At 41.5% G+C, this 20,224-nt stretch overlaps 2 protein-coding genes across 2 annotated transcripts in view; one reads left to right on the top strand and one right to left on the bottom strand.

Moving 5' to 3' along the window:
• Positions 1–16,510, top strand: part of ZC3H11A (zinc finger CCCH-type containing 11A) — a 40,045-nt gene extending 23,535 nt beyond the window's left edge. Inside the window, exons 10-16 of the mRNA XM_074384996.1 lie at positions 2,653–2,721; positions 7,957–8,460; positions 9,113–9,189; positions 11,277–11,592; positions 12,064–12,230; positions 12,606–12,673; positions 14,514–16,510. Of these exons, the coding sequence (XP_074241097.1) occupies positions 2,653–2,721; positions 7,957–8,460; positions 9,113–9,189; positions 11,277–11,592; positions 12,064–12,230; positions 12,606–12,673; positions 14,514–14,772 (1,460 nt within the window). The 3' untranslated portion in view covers positions 14,773–16,510. The remainder of the gene's footprint in view (positions 1–2,652; positions 2,722–7,956; positions 8,461–9,112; positions 9,190–11,276; positions 11,593–12,063; positions 12,231–12,605; positions 12,674–14,513) is intronic.
• LOC120362814 (ubiquitin-ribosomal protein eL40 fusion protein-like) lies at positions 13,579–14,025 on the bottom strand. The gene has a single exon (XM_039467061.2). It carries the CDS (start codon positions 14,023–14,025, stop codon positions 13,579–13,581), a length of 447 nt encoding a protein of 148 aa, XP_039322995.2.
• Positions 16,511–20,224: the final 3,714 nt, after the last annotated feature.

Below are 20,224 nucleotides of genomic sequence, written 5' to 3'. Positions count from 1 at the left end.
TGGGAGAATCACGAGGTCAAGAGATCGAGACCATCCTGGCCAACATGGTGAAACCTCGTCTCTACTAAAAAAAAAAAAATACAAAAATTAGCTGGGCATGGTGGCACGCGCCTGCAGTCCCAGCTACTCGGGAGGCTGAGGCAGGAGAACTGCTTGAACCCAGGAGGCGGAGGTTGCAGTGAGCCAAGATCACGACACCGCACTCCAGCCTGACACCTGGCATCAGAGCGAGACTCTGTCTCAAAAAAAAAAAAAAGAAAAGAAAAAAAAGAAAAGGTTATAAACAGGCTGTGCACAGTGGCTCACACCTGTAATCCCAGCACTTTGGGAGGCTGAGGTGGGTGGATCACAAGATCAGGAGTTCAAGACCAGCCTGGCCAAGATGGTGAAAGCCCGTCTCTACTAAAAACTACAAAAATTAGCTGGGTGCGGTGGCAGTCGCTTATAATTCCAGCTACTCGGGAGACTGAGGCAGGGTAATTGCTTGAATCCGGGTGGCAGAGGTTGCAGTGAGCTGAGATTGCACCACTGCACTCCAGCCTGGGCAACAGAATGAGACTGAAGATTGACTTGAAATTGCACCACCGCACTCCAGCCTGGCAACAGAATGAGACACCGTCTCAAAAAAAAAAGAAAGATAGGTTATAAACAAGGATCAGAGTCTCAAATGTGCATTTTAGAACCATTACCTGGCCTGCAATATGGAGAAAGATTAGAAGGGGGCAAGGATGCTGGCCCGGAGATGAGTTAGCAGGCTGTTAAAATAGATTAAGAGGAGGCAGTGGCATAGATTTAGTATTTTGGAAGTTGATTTGGAGATATTTGGACTAAATCAAGAAGTATCTGGGAGTTAGGTTTTTTTTTTTTGTTTTTTTTTTTTTTAAGACAAGATTTCGCTTTTTAAGGGCAAGGATGCCTAGGCTAGATTCCAATTTCTGACTCAAGCCATCCTCCTCCTTCAGCCTCCCAAGTAGCTGGGACTACAGGAATGTATCGTTGTGCCCCTCAGGGAATTAGAATTCTTTATAGTTGAAGGAGAGAAAGAAGTCAAGTTTGGATTTATTTTGTTTCTTCTTGTATGACTTGCAGTGAAACATTAGCGTTAAATTATTAAAGAATAGGTGCTTTTTTCCCTTCTCATTGTATTTGGTTTTAACGTTCTTCGAAAGAAGAAACTTCTTTTCATTTTTCCCATGCCCAATTGGTTTTGATGAGTAGATGTTCCTGTTTGGAGGTTTTCTTGCATTCTTAGAGGAAAAGTTACTCTTTCTTTGCCACATTCCTTTCCTCCTTATGTATCATATTGAAGATTTTCATAACTAAGGACCATATTTTTAATTTATTTGGGGGAAAAAATCTTTTGATGGCAATAAGGTTTTAGAAGGCTTTCAATAACAAAATTATTTCCTTTAATTCAGTCGTTTCTGCTTTTCAGATATAAAGTAAGTTTTTCTTTGTTTCTTTTGGTATTTTTGTTTTTTGTTTTCTTTTAAAGAGATAGACAGGGTTTCACCATGTTGGCCAGGCTGGTCTCAAACTCCTGACCTCAAGTGATCTGCCCGCCTCGGCCTCCTAAAGTGCTGGGATTACAGGCATGAGCCACCACGCCTGGCCCCAGGTATTTTTGTTTTTTGAGGCAAAGTCTCGCTCTGTTGCCCAGACTGGAATGCAGTAGAGCAGTCTTGGCTCCTGTAGCCTCCGCCTCTCGGGTTCAAGTGTTTCTTCTATCTCAGCCTCCAGAGTAGCTGGGATTATAGGCATGCACCACCATACCAGGCTAATTTTTGTATTTTTAGTAGAGATGGGGTTTCACCATGTTGGCCAGGGTGGTCTTGAACGCCTGACCTCAGGTGATCCACCCACCTTGGCCTCTTAAAGTGCTGGGATTACAGGCATGAGCCACAACCTCTGGCATGTTTTAAGCTTTCCATAGTACTTTAGGGAATCTGTGATTGACATGTCTGTTCTATGGAGAAGAAAAATTTAAGTTTTTTTTTTTTTTTTGAGACGGAGCTTCGCTCTTGTTACCCAGGCTGGAGTGCAATGGCGCAATCTCGGCTCACTGCAACCTCCGCCTCCTGGATTCAGGCAATTCTCCTGCCTCAGCCTCCTGAGTAGCTGGGATTATAGGCACATGCCACCATGCCCAGCTAATTTTTTGTATTTTTAGTAGAGACGGGGTTTCACCATGTTGACCAGGTTGGTCTCGATCTCTCGACCTCGTGATCCACCCGCCTCGGCCTCCTAAAGTGCTGGGATTACAGGCTTGAGCCACCGCGCCCGGCAACATTTTTTTTTTTTTTAAAGACAGTCTCGCTCTGTGGCCCAGGCTAGAGTGCAGTGGTCTGATCTTGGCTCACTGCAACCTCTGCCTCCCAGGTTCAAGCAGTTCTCCTGCCTCAGCCTCCCTAGTAGCTGGGATTGCAGGCACATGCCACCACACCCGGCTGATTTTTGTATTTTTAGTAGAGATGGGGTTTCACCATGTTGGCCAGACTGGTCTCAAACTCCTGACCTCAAAGTGATCGGCCTGCCTCAGCCTCCCAAAGTTCAGGGATTACAGGTGTGAACCACCATGCCCAGCAAACCTGTATTTAACTTGTAAAAAGTTTCTATTCAACTTTTGATTTTTGAAAATCTTTGTTTTCACAGCTCAAGTTTCCAAGTCTCTGAAGGAGCGATTAGGCATGTCAGCTGGTCCAAATAATGAGGAGGCAACAGGTAAGGAAATCCTAAGACCGGATTCTGATTATTTTTTTCTTTGCTGTAAATCTTTGCTTTTTCTCAGATTTACTTGTTGCTTGTTAAGAGCTTTTGTTTTTTGTCCTTTTGTAGCTCTGTTTGTTTTTTAAGTAATTGATCAATTCATTTCAAACTCAACTGAGATCAATTCCTTTTTTGTGCTAAGAGATGGTAAAATGATTGTTCATCATAGCATTAATAGTAGGAAATTATTACTTATTTATCTATTACTTATTTATTTTTGAGAGGGAGTTTTGCTCTTGTTGCCCAGGTTAGAGTGCAGTGGCGTGGTCTCAGCCCACTGCAACTTCCGCCTCTTGGGTTTAAGCGATCTTCTTGCCTCAGCCTCCTAACTAACTGGGATTACAGGCATGTGCCACCACGCCTGGCTAATTTTTGTATTTTTAATAGAGATAGGGGTTTCACCATATTGGTCAGGCTGATGTCAAACTCCTGACCTCAAGTGATCCTCCTACCTTGGCCTCCCAAAGTTCTGGAATTACAGGCATGGGCCACTGCGCTGGCCAAATAGTATGAAATTAGAAAGAACCTAAATATACAACAAAAAGGGTTTAGATAAAATTATGGTAGTTATGTGCTAAAATAATTGCTGTCACGAAAAGTCGAATGCTGAACGACAATGATAGGAAAAATCGAATTGCGTTGTATCAAGTGAAGAAAGATAACAAAAGAGTACATACCACTTTTGACCTCCTGATTTAGAGCAGCATAAGAATTTTTTTTTTTTTAAGTATATATATTTTATTGCACTTTAGGTTGTGGGGTACATGGGAAGAACATGCAGGATTGTTGCATAGGTACATACATGGCAATGTGGTTTGCTGCTTCCATCTCCATCACCTATATCCGGCATTTCTCCCCATGTTAGCCCTCCCCAACTCCCTATCCCCCACAGTCCCTCCCCTAGTCCCCCACCACAGACCTCAGTGTGTGATGCTCCCCTCCCTGTGTCCATGTGTTCAAGAATCTTCTTTTTTTTTTAAGTTTATTTTCTTATTATAGAAACTTATTCTTAGGGAAAACATCCATGTATGTATATGAGATTAAATTATTCTAATTTTGTAAAGATATAAACATATGCTTTTAAAAATCCACAAAAATACCCCAGAATGTAAGTATAATTGGCGTTATCTGGGTTTTTGAGTGTTCTTTATATTCTTCCTGTGTTAAAATTTTTTAATTTTTAAAATAAGTATATGTATGTACAATTTAAGGAATAATAAAATGAACATCCATGTATTCAGCTTTCCATCTTTTTTTTTTTAATACCTTGCTGGATTGAGTTTGAGGCTTTTAAAAATTTTAAATTTTTACATCTATATTTATAAATTATGTTAGTCTTCTTAGGTTACTTTTTAATCCCCCATCCTTATCTGATTTGGATGTTAAAGTTACATTAGCATCATAAAAAGGGAGTCCGATGTTGGACATTCTTACTCTATTGTATACAACCTGAATTATTCAGAGATTTCTAGGCTTTTATCTCTCTCTAGTCCGCTGCAGGTTCACCGTTAACGGATCTAAACATGAATCATTTGTGTTCATTCTGCTAAATCAATATTTATGATAAATGCTTTTTTTTTTTTTTTTTTTTTTTTTTGAGACGGAGTTTCGCTCTTGTTACCCAGGCTGGAGTGCAATGGCGCGATCTCGGCTCACCGCAACCTCCGCCTCCTGGGTTCAGGCAATTCTCCTGCCTCAGCCTCCTGAGTAGCTGGGATTACAGGCACGTGACACCATGCCCAGTTGATTTTTTGTATTTTTAGTAGAGATGGGGTTTTACCATGTTGACCAGGATGGTCTCCATCTTTTGACTTCGTGATCCACTGGCCTCGGCCTCCCAAAGTGCTGGGATTACAGGCTTGAGCCACCGCCCCCGGCGATAAATTCTTAAATACTGATTCAGTGGGCCCTTTGAATCTAACGATTTGTCTTTTTTAGCTCTAGGAAACATTCATTTCTTTTGAGTATAACCTCTCCACATTTCTTTTTCTTTTTGTTTTCTCCTTGTGAAATTTGTACTAGACAGATGTCGGAACTTTGGGATATATGCCTGCATGTCTCTTTATACTTTCTGTTTCTTTGTTTTTGCCTAACGTTCTGTTAGCTTTGTTCAACTTTATTTTTTAGATAAGGAATTGCAGATTTTTTCTGTAAAGAGTCAGATAGTAAATAACTTTGTCATCCACAGTATGGCAGCTACTCAACTCTGCTATTGTATCATGAAAGCAGCAATATGCATATGTATGTAATGTGTAAATGAATGACTGTGGCTGTGTTCCCGCAAAATTTCAATTACAAAATTAGTTGGTGGCTCAATTTGGCTTATAGGCTATATATAGTTTGCCTATGCCTTTTTAGGTGGCTGATTTGCTTATGTCTTTTAGATGGCTGATGATAACTTTTATTATTCAGTCCTTCACATGAATTTATTTTGGCACTTGTATTTTTATTTTTCAAGAACTTTCTTTGTTCTCTGATTTTTTTTTTTTTTCCTTTATTTTCAGCCTGACTTCAGGCTGCTCTGTGATTTCTTCTTTTTTTTTTTTTTCTGAGACTGAGCCTCAGTGGCGTGATCTCAGCAGCTCTCTGCAACCTCTGTCTCCTGGGTTAAAGCAATTCTCCTGTCTCAGCCTCCCAAGTAACTGGGATTACAGGTGTTTGCAATCACGCCCAGCTAATTTTTGTATTTTTAGTAGAGATGGGGTTTCACCATGTTGGCCAGGCTGGTCTCAAACTCCTAATCTCAGGTGATTAGCCTGGTTGGGCCCACCAGTGTTGCTTTTGATACTACTTAACCCAAGTCTGGCATTTTCCTCTGACCCTATTGGGAGGAACAGAGCTCACACCTAAGGTTTTAACTGTTCTTTTTCCATTTTTCTATAAATGCAGACATCTGATTTCTGTCTTCAAGGTGTATGCTCTGCCAGTTACATTTCTTATTTCTGCTTGCTGGTGTGGATTTTATTTTTAATAGTTTATCATTTCAATGAGATTTTGATAGGGGAGGGAAATAGGGCCTCCATGTCACTATTCATGTTGTACTTTCTTGAAGTGGTAATTTTGGATGTTTGCCACCTTGGATTGAAAGAATTTACTTTTTTTTTTTTTGAGACAAAATCTTGCTCTTTTGTCCAGGCTGCAATGGTGCGATCTCGGCTCACTGCAACCTCCACCTCCCGGGTTCAAGCGATTCTCCTGCCTCAGCTTCCCAAGTTGCTGGGATTACAGGTGCCCGCCACCATGCCCGGCTAATTTTTATATTTTTAGTAGAGATGGGTTTTCACCATGTTGGCCAGGATGGTCTCAAACTCCCGCCCTCAGACAATCTGCCCGCCTCAGCCTCCCAAAGTGCTGGAATTATAGGCGTAAGCAAGCCACTGCGCCCAGCAAGGATTTGCAATTTTTATTAAAGAGCTTGAAATACTCAGTAAGTGAGTACTTTCTTTGTAATATTACAGGTAACTCAATGTAGTCATTGTTCTCATGAAGTTTTTGGTGTGGCTGAAGATACAGGCAATTACAGTACTGAGTATTGAGGGCTGTGATCCAAAAAAAGTAATGATATATCAGGGCTGTGATCCAAAAAACTAAATCAGATTCTAAGCTGAACTCAGTTGAAACTAGTCAGGCCCAGGGTGGTGGCTCACGCCTGTAATCCCAGGACTTTGGGAGGCCAAGGCAGGCAAATCTCTTGAGGCCAAGAGTTTGAGACCAGCCTGGCCAACATGGCAAAACTCTGTCTCTACGAAAAATGCAAAAATTAGCCAGTTGTGGTGGTGGGCACCTGTAGGCACAGCTACTCAGGAGGCTGAAGCAGAGAATCACTTGAACCTGGGAGGTGGAGGTTGCAATGAGTCAGGACGACCACTGTACACTCCAGCCTGGGCGACAGAGCAAGACTCTGTCTCAGAAAAAGAAAAAAAAGGCCAGGTAGCAAGAGAAAAGAGATCAGCATGGAATATTCCAAGTAGAGGGATAGCATACTCAAGAGTTCAGAAAGTGAGACAGAACATGGTATATTATTTAAGATTTCAGACTGGGTATGGTGGCTCACACCTCTAATTCCAGCCAGCACTTTGGGAGGCTGGGGGCGGAAGGATCGCTTTAAGCCAGGAGTTGAGAGACCAGTCAGCCACATAGCAAGACCTCGTCTTTACCAAAAAAGAAAAAAAAAAAGATTTTTAAAGGATATGTTTTGAAGTGTGGGGGATTTCATTAAAAGCTGTTTTTCAGTGATTACATATATACATGTATGATCTCTAAATTATTGTTTATTTCATGGCACTATCTCTTTTATTTTTCCTAGCCCTTCAGTAATGAGATTGGTTCTATCTGAAGTGTGACATTTGCTCTTCAGTTTAGACAGATACAGAATGGTGTTATCATTGAAAATAGCTCTTCAGTGGCATGCCAATTTCTGTGCCTTTTGTATTTTTCTTCTGCTTTGTCACCTGTTTTACCTCCTTTTTATCCTTTAAGTATCTTTAGTATCACTTCCTTGTAGACAAGGGTAGGTGTTTCTGCTGTGACCTTTTATAGCATTATACTTCCTTATCAAAGCAGTTATCATTACTATACTCTGTGATAGCTTGTTTAATTTATCTGTTAGACTGTAAACTACTTGTGGACAGAGATTGTATTTTTGTTTACCATTGTATCTTGAGTACAGTGTTTATCACATTTATAGCCATAAGTGAATGGAAGAATTTATTGCTATTTCTGTTAAGATTTATAATGACAAATTTATCCAACTATAGTAAATGGCTTTCAGTTTCTGAATAGAAATACAAATCAATTTTTGCCTGCAGAAGGTTTTCCTTGAGGACCACTGCCTGAAACTTGCAGTAATCTGAAATTGAAATAGAAACAGTTATCTGGGTTTGGTGGTGGGTACCTGTAGTCCCAGCTACTTGGGAGGCTCAGGTGAGAGAATCACTTGAACCCTGGGAAGTGGAGGTTGTTGTGAGCTGAGATTGTACCACTGCACTCCACCCTGGGTGACAGAGTGAGACTCTGTCTCAAAAAAAAAAAAAAAAGAAAAGAGATGAATGTTACCCTTTTGATCCTTTTTAATTGCCTGCTTGAATGATAGCTCTCTATTGGACCGTCTTGATCCAAGACTAGAAAGATCATAAGTCAGTAAGAGATGAACTTCAAATATAATGGGATGTTTTTATCTTATGAAAACAGAGAAAGTTAATAAAGTTGGTGAGATCCATGTGAAGACATTAGAAGAAATTCTTCTTGAAAGAGCCAGTCAGAAACGTGGAGAATTGCAAACTAAACTCAAGACAGAAGGACCTTCAAAAGCTGATGATTCTACTTCGGGTACAAGAAGCTCCTCCACTATCCGTATCAAAACTTTCTCTGAGGTCCTGGCTGAAAAAAAACATCGGCAGCAGGAAGCAGAGAGACAAAAAAGCAAAAAGGATGCAACTTGCATCAAGCTAAAGACTGATAGTGAAATTAAAAAAACAGTAGTTTTCCCACCCATTGTTGCCAGCAAAGGACAATCAGAGGAGCCTGCAGGTAAAACAAAGTCTATGCAGGAGGTGCACATCAAGACGCTGGAGGAAATTAAACTGGAGAAGGCCCTGAGGGTACAGCAGAGCTCTGAGGGCAGCACCAGCTCCCCGCCTCAACATGAGACCACTCCAGGGGCAAGGCGGCTGCTGCGAATCACCAAAAAAACAGGTAACAAGAGAACTTGGTCTCGAGTACCATGTCCCCAAATAATACTCCAGAGGAGTGTTCCAGGGGGTCTTCGTAGGAGTTCTTGGACAACTTTTCTTTATACTCAGATAACATTGAAAACACTGAATTAAATGAAGCTTTTCAGCAGCACTATGTAGACCTTTGCTATTTTGTTTTATTTTATTTTTGAGGTAGAGTCTCACTCTTGTCACCCAGGCTAGAGTGCAGTGGCGTGATCTTGGCTCACTGTAGCCTCTACCTCCTGGGTTCAGGCAATTGTCCTGCCTCAGCCTCCCAAGTAGCTGGTACTACAGGCGTGCACCACCACACCTGGCAAATTTTTGTATTTTTAGCAGAGATGGGATTTCATTCACCATGTTGGCCAAACTGGTCTTAAGCTCCTGACCTCTAGTGATCTGCTTGCTTTGGTCTCCCAAAGTGCTGGGATTACAGATGTGAGCCACCATGACTGGCCCAATCTTTGTTATTTTAATGCATATTTTGACACTTAATTAGCACAAGTGGGCTTTATCTATAATTTTATTTGTCCTGTCTTAAACTACTTTCATTAAATAAAGTTTTGTTTAACATCTCTATCATGAAGTTGTAGCTTAAATAAAGTAACCTAATGATGTCTTTAATGTGAATGCAGGGATAAAAGAAGAGAAGAAATTTCAGGAAGGAAATGAAGTTGATTCTCAGAGCAGTATTAGAACAGAAGTTAAAGAGGTAAATTTGTTTAAGATCATTGTATGGTTTTGTTCATGGCAAACAAAGGCCAGATAGTTGGTAGTTTTACCTTACAGTAAATCAGTAAATTTCTAAATACTTCAATGATATATTAGGTAAACAGTCTTTCTTTTTACTTACAATTTCTTTTTTCTTTTTTTGAGACAAAGTCTCACTCAGTCGCCAGGCTGGAGTGCAGTGGCGCTATCTTGGCTCACTGCAACCTCCACCTCCCCAGTTCCAGTGATTCTCCTGCCTCAGCCTCCCAGGTAGCTGGGACTATAGGCATGCACCACCACGCCCAGATAGTTTTTGTATTTCTAGTAGAGATGGGGTTTCACCATGTTGGCCAGGATTGTCTCCATCTCTTGACCTTGTGATCCGCCCACCTTGGCCTCCCGAAGTGCTGGGATTACAGGTGTGAGCCACTGTGCTCAGCCTACCTATAATTTTTTATGATAATTTCCTATAGTTCTGTGTATATCAGTATTCACTGCCCTTTTAAAGTTTTTTGTTTAATTGGCCATTATTTTTTATTTTTTATTTTTTTGAGACAGAGATTTGCTCTTGTTGCCCAGGCTGGAGTGCAGTGGCACAATCTTAGCTCACCACAACCTCCACCTCCTGGTTCAAGTGATTCTCCTCTCTCAGCCTCCCGAGTAGTTGGGATTACAGGCACGCACCACCATGCTTGGCTAATTTTTTTGTGTTTTTAGTAGAGACGAGGTTTCACCATGTTGGTCAGGTTGGTCTCAAACTCCCGACCTCAGGTGATCTACCTGCCTTAGCCTCCCAAAACGCTGGGATTACAGGTGTGAGCCACTGTGCCCAGTCTAATTGGCCATTAATATTTTGTAAACTGAGTTTTTCCTAAAGCTATCCATCATGCAAAAGTTGGAAATTTTATTTTTAAAAAAATGAACAAACCCTAAAAATGTACAACTCAGATGTAACCATTATTATCCTTTTCATGGATTGCTTTGAGCTTTTTCAGTCTTTCTCTTTTGCCCAGGCTGGAGTACAGTGGCACAATACCGGTTCACTGCAACCTTTGCCTCCTAGCTTCAAACTATTCTTATGCCTCAGCCTCCTACATAGCTGGGCTCACAGGCATGCACCAACACACCTGGCTAATTTTTGTATTTTTTTCAGTAGAGACAGGGTTTTGCCATGTTGTCCAGAGTGGTCTCAAATGTCTGGCCTCAAGTGATCCACCTGCCTTGACCTCCCAAACTGCTGGGATTACATGTGTGAGCCACCGCACCTGGCCACCTTCAACTTTTTTGTTTATATATGCATGCATGTGAACTTGTTTAACATTAAACCCGTTTAGAACATAATTGAGAACTCTACAGTATATCATCTTACAGCCTGCTTTAACTTTACCATGTTAATAATTCTTCCAAGAAGTTTGTTTTGACTGTGCATGGTGGCTCACACCTGTAATTCCAGCACTTTGGGAGACTGAGGGCAGTGGATCACAAGGTCAGGAGTTCAAGACCAGCCTGACCAATATAGTGAAACTCCATCTCTACTAAAAATACAAAAATTAGCTGGATGTGGTAGTGTGCACTTGTAGTCCCAGCTACTCAGGAGGCTGAGGCAGGAAAATGGCTTGAACCCAGGAGGCGGAGGTTGCAGTGAGCCAAGGTTATGCCACTGCACTTCAGCCTGGGCGACAGAGTGAGAATCCATTTCAAAAAAAAAAGAAGTTTGTTTTTACTGGCCATACGATTCTCCATTATATAAATGTAGTCCTTTTCTGGACATTTAGATGTCATTTTACACAATTATAAATAAAATATCTTTGTATTTAAATCTTTATGCAAGTATTTGATTATTTAGGAATCATTAGTATTTGACTTAGAGTCATGGTTGTCTAGTTTGTAGAATCTGAGTTTTTTATTATTCCACACATTTCTAATCTTTCCTCTTTAATAGTATTGTCTAGCATCAAATGAAGAGCTTTTCTCTCAGTTTCTAAGTCATGGCAGACTCTGCTTAACTTAGATGTAGTCTGGTACTTAACGTCATACAGGTTATTAGAGGTACCATATTTTAATTCTGTCATTTAAATTTATCTACAGCCTTCAGGCGAGACCACAGGAGTTGACATTACTAAAATTCAAGTCAAGAGATGTGAGACCATGAGAGAGAAACACATACAGAAACAGCAGGAGAGGGAAAAATCCGTCTTGACACCTCTTTGGGGAGATGTAGCCTCTTGCAATATGCAAGTGGCAGAGAAACCAGTGCTCACTGCTATGCCAGGAGTCACACGGCACCTGACCAAGCGGCTTCCCACAAAGTCATCCCAGAAGGTAGAGGTAGAAACCTCAGGGGTTGGAGACTCAGTATTGAATGTGAAATGTGCAGCACAGACCTTGGAAAAAAGGGGTAAAGGCAAGTATTTGCTATACTATGTATTGCTTTCGCTTATCAAAATTACCAAATTCAAACCAATTGTTGCCAGGAAGTTACTGGCAACAATTGGTTTGAATTTCATTTGCCTTATGTCCAAAAGTAGATAGTAATATTTCTGATATTGTTATACAAAGGCAAAACTAGATGATTTTCTTTCTCAGGATTTTAAATTGCTGTTTAAAAAGCTTCATGTAAAACTTTGTGTTGCATCTTTCCTCTGGTATTGAAGAAAAACAAGGAATAAAGGAATGGTAACAAATTTAAGAGGCATTATATCTACATGGTGACCACTGTGGTGACCACAAATTGCCTTAGGATCATTTTCAGTCTCTTTTTTAATAAATTATTTGTGGTATTTCAAATGCTGAAGGAGTTTTGGTATTTTATTCTAAATTATTCTCCATGTAAAAGGGAGTTTAGCTGTTAATCAGGTATTTTCTGCCCTTGTAGCTAAACCCAAAGTGAATGTGAAGCCATCTGTGGTTAAAGTTGTGTCATCCCCCAAATTGGCCCCAAAACGTAAGGCAGTGGAGATGCACCCTGCTGTCATTGCCGCTGTGAAGCCCCTGAGCTCTAGCAGTGTCCTACAGGAAATCCCAGCCAAAAAAGCAGCTGTGGTAAGAAGTATATTCACTTCCATGGTGCTTTATTCTATGTGGTAGAAAAGCAGGAAAGACTAACTCTCTACTGGCACTCTATACCTGTGTATATCACTTCCTGGCGTTTCCTAGCATTTTAGTAGTTTGGTTATTACTGTATTTTACACTTGAAGTTGGATGTTTGTAAAGTAGCAGGACAGGATTTTTTGAAAGCCAAGTTTTAGGTGGCAAGATGTTTTGCTTATCTATACACTCAACCTAAGATTATTGATTCTTAGATTCTCAAGCTTAAAGAAGGATAGCCTTGATTCTAAGAAGGCAGCAAAAGAAAATGAATATGCTGAAATTAAAAAGCCTGACTCTCACTGAATGACCTGACTCTTCCTTTTGTAGGCTGTTGTCCCGCTCGTCTCTGAGGACAAATCAGCCACTGTGCCTGAAGCAGAAAATCCTAGAGACAGGTATTACTTTTTAATTCTTTGTAAACAAACTCCAGGCCCCTGTTACAGTTTAGGCTGTCTAGAGAATAACACTGACAAATAACTTTAAACAGTTTAGCAACATCTAAATAAATCTGCTGCACTTAAAATTATAAAATTAATTGCAAAAAAATATGAAAATACAGGGTTGCTGTTCTCCTTTGGCGCCACTGTTTACGTTTTGCCTATATTACCTAAAAGATGTTTTTTGTTTTTTTGTTTGACACAGGGTCTCACTGTGTCACCCAGACTGGAGTGCAGTGACGCAATCTCGGCTCACTGCAACCTCTGCCTCCTGGATTCATGTGATTCTCCTGCCTCAGCCTCCCAAGTAGCTGGGATTACAGGTGTCTGCCATGAGGCCAGGCTAATTTTTATATTTTTAGTAGTGACAGGGTTTTGCCACATTGTTCAGGGTGTTTTCAAACTCCTGATCTCAAGTGATCTGCCTTCCTCAGCCTCCCAAAGTGCTGGGATTATCGGCGTTAGCTACCATGCCCAGCCCCTAAAAGATTTAACACCTACTTTGAGTTATAAAAATGCTTGGTGCTGGCCTGTAGTCCTAACACTTTGGGAGACTGAGGCTAGAGAATTGCTTGAGCTCAGGAGTTCAGGACCAGCCTGGACAACATAGTGAGATCTTGTAATAGAAATCCAAAAAGTTAGCCTGGCATGGTGACACACCTGTAGACCATGCTACTTGGGAGGCTGAGGCAGAACGATCACTTGAGCCCAGGAGGTCAAGGCTACAGTGAGCCATGATTGTACCACTGCACTCCAGCCTGGGTAACAAAGGAAGACCCTGCCTAAAAAAAAAAAAAAAAAAAAAAAATGCTTGGTCCCAAATCAGTAAAATAACTATTTATATGTTTAACAAAAGGGACACTTTATTGAGGCTCCAGGGCCATGGGTCCTGGGCAGGAGGCTGCCCTTTGAGGAAGGCAGAAGCTTATTTGACTTTCTTGGGGGAGTAGGTTGTTGGTGTGGCCACACTTCTTGCAGCAGTTGACAGCATGGGGGTACAGGTGATCATAGCACTTTTGGCAGATCATCTTGCCACAGTTATATTTCTGGGCGAGCTGGTGGAGGGAAGGCTCAATAATGCCACCTCCCAGGCGCAGCACCAGGTGCAGGTGGACTGTTGCTGGATGTTTTAGTCTGAGAGTGCGGCCATCCTCCAGCTGTTTGCTAGCACATACCAGACGCTGCTGGTCAGGTGGAATACCCTCCTTGTCTTGAATTTTGGCTTTGACATTCTCAACGATGTCACTGGGCTTGACCTCAAGGGTGATAGTCTTGCCCATGAGGGTCTTCACAAAGATCTGCTTCTGCATCTGCCGTACGACTGCTGCCACCAACCAACTCAGCTGCCTTGCTGAAGAAAAAGAGCAAGAATTCTTTCTTTTTTTTTTTTTTGAGACGGAGTTTCGCTCATTACCCAGGCTGGAGTGCAATGGCGCCATCTTGGCTCACCACAACCTCTGCCTCGTGGGTTCAGGCAATTCTCCTGCCTCAGCCTCCTGAGTAGCTGGGATTACAGGCATGCTCCGCCATGCCCAGCTAATTTTTTGTATTTTTAGTAGAGACGAGGTTTCACCATGTTGACCAGGATGGTCTCGATCTCTTGACCTTGTGATCCACCCGCCTCAGCCTCCCAAAGTGCTGGGATTACAGGCTTGAGCCACCACGCCCGGCTGAATTCTTTCTTTATGTATGTTCTTAGAAACAGTTTTTTGCTCACTCTTTGTGTCCATGAGACTAGGTGATTCAGCCAACTATTGAAAAAAGGGCAGTTTCCTAATAATCTTTTTCTTTCTTGCAGTCTTTTGCGGCCTCCAACCCAGTCCTCTTCAGATCCCTTACCCCCGGAGGTGTCTGGCCCTTCCTCATCCCAAATGAGCATGAAAACTCGCCGACTCAGCTCTGCCTCAACAGGAAAGCCCCCACTCTCTGTGGAGGATGATTTTGAGAAACTAATCTGGGAGATTTCAGGAGGCAAATTGGAAGCTGAGATTGACCTGGATCCTGGGAAGGATGAAGATGACCTTCTGCTTGAGCTGTCAGAAATGATTGATAGCTGAAGGTGGTAGTGAGGACACTTTAAAAAAAAAAAAAAAAAAAAAAAAAAAACTCACCAAAAAACTGGACTTAGTTTCATCTATTGTAACATTTACCTGAGATGATCATTTCTTTAGTCTAGAATTTGCCCCAAATCAGAAGTATACCTCTGAATTTTCTGTATGTGTCTTGGATTCCTTGGGGTCAGATTTTTAAAGTTACTTTATAACCATTTTGTCCATTTGATGCCATTGTTCGTCATCTTTTGAGAAAAAAGTTCTATCATACCCTTCTCTCCACAAAACAGAGACTGAGAGGAGATCCACGTACAAGGGTACAGGCGAATTTAGTGACTCCTTGAGGTGTTTGTCGGTTTTGGCTTTTTTCTCCTTTGTTGTATTCTTTATGTATTGTCTTGATGTACTTAATATTACCTGAGTTTGAAATGGATGAAGACAGCTGCTACCATTAAGGACCAAATTTTATGCTACCACTAAACAAAAATACCCACTCAGTCTGTGTGAAATTGTATGTCTTTTTAAAGGTATTTAAGAGATTCAACTAAGCTTTAAAGAGGGCTGAGCAGCTCGGGAAGCCTGTAATGTGGGCATAACTCTTTGGACCTGATTTTGATGCTTCTGCTGCTCTGTTAGCCTCTGAAGAGCAATATCTAATTTATTATTACTGTAATTTTTTAAAAGGCTTTAAAGTGCCTCAGGGGTCCCCTGAAACTAATTTTCTATTTCTGGGATTCCCTGGATTCATTATATGAGATGATGACATGATTAGAGTAATTCTTTTTTAGTATCCCTTGTCCCTTCTTCAGTACTTGCCTCCTTACTGGCATTGAATTAACACAGGGACAAAATTTGGTTAATTTTTTATTTCTAACTCTCCTAACAAACTCCTGTTGCCCAGTATTTATTTGGTGGCCTTTGACCACCTGAGGGAAAAAAACGAGCTTATTCAAGCTGCCAATAATTATCTGTGGGCTGTAGCAGTACACTGAACTGTACTGTGCCAGAGATATTGAGATGCTCTGGGGGTGTATTGTATACCTGCCAGTTTTCTTCATTTCTGAATTGAGTTTTCTTTTCTTGATGTTGGTTTCCTTCATATCACCTCAAGGTTTAGATTTGTGAAGGAATAAGCATGATGGGAATAATAGTCTTGAAAGGAGATACGTTGTATATAATCAGAAGGAGGAGGAAGGAAGGACTTGTCCATTTTGATATTTTGCTCTAGGTGGCCAGTTTTGTTTCTCATGGGGAAATCTGACCCACCTGTCATGTTGGCTCCTAAGGAACTGCTGTTGTAAGCGGCTCATCAAGAGTTGAACTTCACATAGCTTTGTTGGGAATATGGAAAAGGAAGAAAGCCACAGGACTGCCCATTCAGTCTTGGGAAGATCTGGATGATTCTGCACAGCAAAAAAAGACTTGAAATTCATGTATAGACACACCTCTGCCAATCCATCTTCAGCTGACTGAATGTTGTATGATAGCCCTTCTCCAAAGCAGGAGTAGAATGTTCAGGTTTCACCACAGATTTTCTACTTAGTTCATTTTTGGAATCAGCTTACAGATTCCAGGTCCCTTTTGTATATATTCTTTATTCTTTTGCTTTTAAAAAAAAAATAATTTTGTTTCGTATTTAAAGCACTTGTATTAGTCAGTGTTTCGTGTTCCGCATTATTTGAACCATTGACCTTACAGAAGGAGAAATACTTGTTTGTGTTTTAAATAAAACTGATGTAGGAAATTCTTGATGTTGTGAGTTAAGTTATTGTACATCATCATATCAGCCTAGGGTCCACCTTGAGACCCCAATCAGAATGCTGTTGGCCTTTCATGTAAGTGCCCCGATTTCAGTTATTTGGCTTAGAAACCTTCCACCTGGACATACTGCCAAATTTACAACTGTGCTCAGTTTTAGCTGCATATGCTTTAGGTAAGAATTCATATTTTATATGTGAGGATTTTTTTCTGACATATCCTTAGTGTTGTAACTCAGGCAATGCCATTAATTTTTTCAAAGGAGGGAGGATTTAAAAGTGATTTTGGAGAGTCTCTTTGGGCCTGCTGTGGCTCAAGAGGCTGGTAAAAAATAAATGAATAAACGTGATCTTTAGAGTCAACGATTTAGAATTTTCTTTTTTCTTTTTTCTTTTTTTTTTGAGACGGAGTTTTCGCTCTTGTTACCCAGGCTGGAGTGCAATGGCGCGATCTCGGCTCACCGCAACCTCCACCTCCTGGGTTCAAGCAATTCTCCTACCTCAGCCTCCTGAGTAGCTGGGATTACAGGCGTGCACCACCATGCCCAGCTAATTTTTTGTATTTTTAGTAGAGACGGGGTTTCACCATGCTGACCAGGATGGTCTCGATCTCTTGACCTCGTGATCCACCCGCCTCGGCCTCCCAAAGTGCTGGGATTACAGGCTTGAGCCACCGCGCCTGGCCGATTTAGAATTTTCAAGGATGAAGATGCAGCAGTTAAGAGATTTAATTTACAGAAGTCCAGGTTTCTTAATATGTGTGCCAGTTTTGTTTTTTTTTTTTTTTTTTTTTGAGACGGATTTTCGCCCTTGTTACCCAGGCTGGAGTGCAGTGGCGCGATTTCGGCTCACCGCAACCTCCGCCTCCTGGGTTCCGGCAATTCTCCTGCCTCAGCCTCCTGAGTAGCTGGGATTACAGGCACGCGCCACCATGCCCAGCTAATTTTTTGTATTTTTAGTAGCGGACGGGGTTTCACCATGTTGACCAGGATGGTCTCGATCTCCTGACCTCATGATCCACCCGCCTCGGCCTCCCAAAGTGCTAGGATTACAGGCGTGAGCCACTGCGCCCAGCCTGTGTGCCAGTTTTAAAAATTGTTGTGGGCATACATACCTTTGTTAGCTACCAAAGAATATAGATTTTTCCTGTTAGTCTAAAAGTCACCCCAACAAGTTGAGTCAACTTTTCACAAAAAGCAAAAGACTATAGAGTTTTGAGTGATAGTTTTTCATTTTAACAGTAAGAAAAAGGCCCAGATGTTCCAGTGTGGTTATAGCCAGAGATATGAAGATGGTTTTATGTTATGTATTTTTTTTTTTTTCTTTTGAGATGCAGTCTTGTTCTGTCGCCCAGGCTGGAGTAAAATGGCACAATCTCGGCTCACTGCAACCTCTGCCTTCCAGGTTCAATTCTCCTGTCTCTACCTCTTGAGTAGCTGGGACTACAGGCACCCGCCACCACACCCCGCTAATACTTGTATTTTTAGTAGAGATCAGGTTTCACCATATTGGTCAGGCTGATCTTGAACTCCTGACCTCAGATGATCCACCTGCCTTGGCCTTCCAAAGTGCTGGGATTACAGGCATGAGCCACCGCACTTGGCCATATATTTTATCTCAAGATGAATAATTCCTAAAGTTCTGGCCTTAACCCTAAATCTCAGTGGTTCCTCTTACAAAGCCAGAACATGGCCGGGCGCGGTGGCTCAAGCCTGTAATCCCAGCACTTTGGGAGGCCGAGGCGGGTGGATCACGAGGTCGAGAGATCGAGACCATCCTGGTCAACATGGTGAAACCCCGTCTCTACTAAAAATACAAAAAACTAGCTGGGCGTGGTGGCGCGTGCCTGTAATCCCAGCTACTCAGGAGGCTGAGGCAGGAGAATTGCCTGAGCCCAGGAGGCGGAGGTTGCGGTGAGCCGAGATCGCGCCATTGCACTCCAGCCTGGGTAACAAGAGCGAAACTCCATCTCAAAATAAATAAATAAATAAATAAAAAATAAAAAAAAATAAAGCCAGAACATGGTATGTTTTCATCTTGATCAGTATTTGAAAGATAAGACTAATGTTTAATAATTGCATTTGCAGGAACAAAGCTTGATTTATTAGTATATTGATCCAGAATTCCATGATCCTTTTCTAAAATGGTGGCTTTATTTTGCCAGAATAATTCTGTGGGGTGTTTTTGTTTTGTTTGTTTGTTTTTGAGAGAGTCTTACTCTGTTGCCCAGGCTGGAATGCAGTGAATGGCATGATCTCGGCTCACTGCAACCTCTGCCTCCCAGTTTCAAGTGATTCTTTTACCTCAGCATCTGCAGTAGTTGGGATTACAGGGGTGCACCACCAAATGTGGCTAATTTATATATATATATATATATATATATATATATATAAAACTTTTTTTTTAATTGAGATGGTCTCACGCTATTGCCCAGGCTGGAGTGCAGTGATGCAATCAATCTTGGCTCACTGCAACCTCCGCCTCCCGGGTTCAAGCGATTCTCCTGCCTCGGCCTCCCAAGTAGGTGGGATTACAGGCACTTGCCACCATGCCTGGCCCATTTTTTTGTATTTTTGGTAGAGACAAGGTTTCACCATGTTGGCCAGGCTGGTCTAGAACCCATTAACCTCAAATGATCCGCCTGCCTCGGTCCCCGAAAGTGCTGGGATTACAGGTGTGAGCCACCATGCCCAGCCAACAAGTCTGCAGTTCCATAAAGTATCTGATTGCTTTGAATTTGGCTGTAGCAACAGGAAATACCTGGTCTCCAGTTGTAACTGCTTGGTAGGTAACACTTTTAAATTAGCTAACATTCATTGAGTGCTTACTGTGTACCTTTAATTCATAGACTCATTTTGACACTAAATTCTGCAGTACATTAAAGATGACTACTTTATCCCCCCACTGTGGTTTCAAGGACAGTATGTTTATATATTATGCGCCATTGAGCTTGATTAGTAGATCTTTTTCAAGAGTTTTTTTTTCTTTTAATCTGATATTATGAAGCTGCTCAATAAATCTTTGAAAATTCCTACTGTCCAGACATTTAACTGCATTAGTAAATCTCCAAACTGCAATTTATTTTGGATTTGCAAAATGATATTAAGGGGCTTGAGCACAATGACAATCCTTGACTATTCTCTTAACATTGTACAGTAAAATGGGGGGGGGGGGGACCGTAATGACCCTAAATAAGAACAGCAATCCAGAATTTAATTTTGCATTACAAGTAATTTTGGCTGGGCACAGCAGCTCACACCTGTAATCCCAGCACTTTGGAAAGCTGAGGTGGGTGGATCACCTATCAGCCTGGCCAACATGGCAAAACCCATCTTTACTAAAAATGCAAAGAATTAGCCAGGCATAGCAGCATGCACCTGTAATCCCAGCTACTTGGGGGGCTGAGGCAGGAGAATCATGTGAACCCACAAGGTGGAAGTTGCAGTAAGCTAAGATGCCGAGATCACACTACTGCACTCCAGCTTGATCAACAGAGCAATACTCCATCTCAAAAAATAATAATTTTGGATTCATATTTACTAAAGTCTGTTACTAAAGTATTGGATTTTACTGCTAAAATGTTGCAGAGTCTGAATCTATGGCATGGTAAAGAATCATCACAGCCATTCAGTAAGTTGCAAAGCCTCTGGTTGGGAAGAAAGAAACTTCAAGCTGAGCCGGGCGCGGTGGCTCAAGCCTGT

This window comes from Saimiri boliviensis, chromosome 14 (assembly GCF_048565385.1).
Source record: "Saimiri boliviensis isolate mSaiBol1 chromosome 14, mSaiBol1.pri, whole genome shotgun sequence".
Taxonomy (NCBI): Eukaryota; Metazoa; Chordata; class Mammalia; order Primates; family Cebidae; genus Saimiri; species Saimiri boliviensis.
This window is presented reverse-complemented; position numbering and strand designations above follow the sequence as displayed.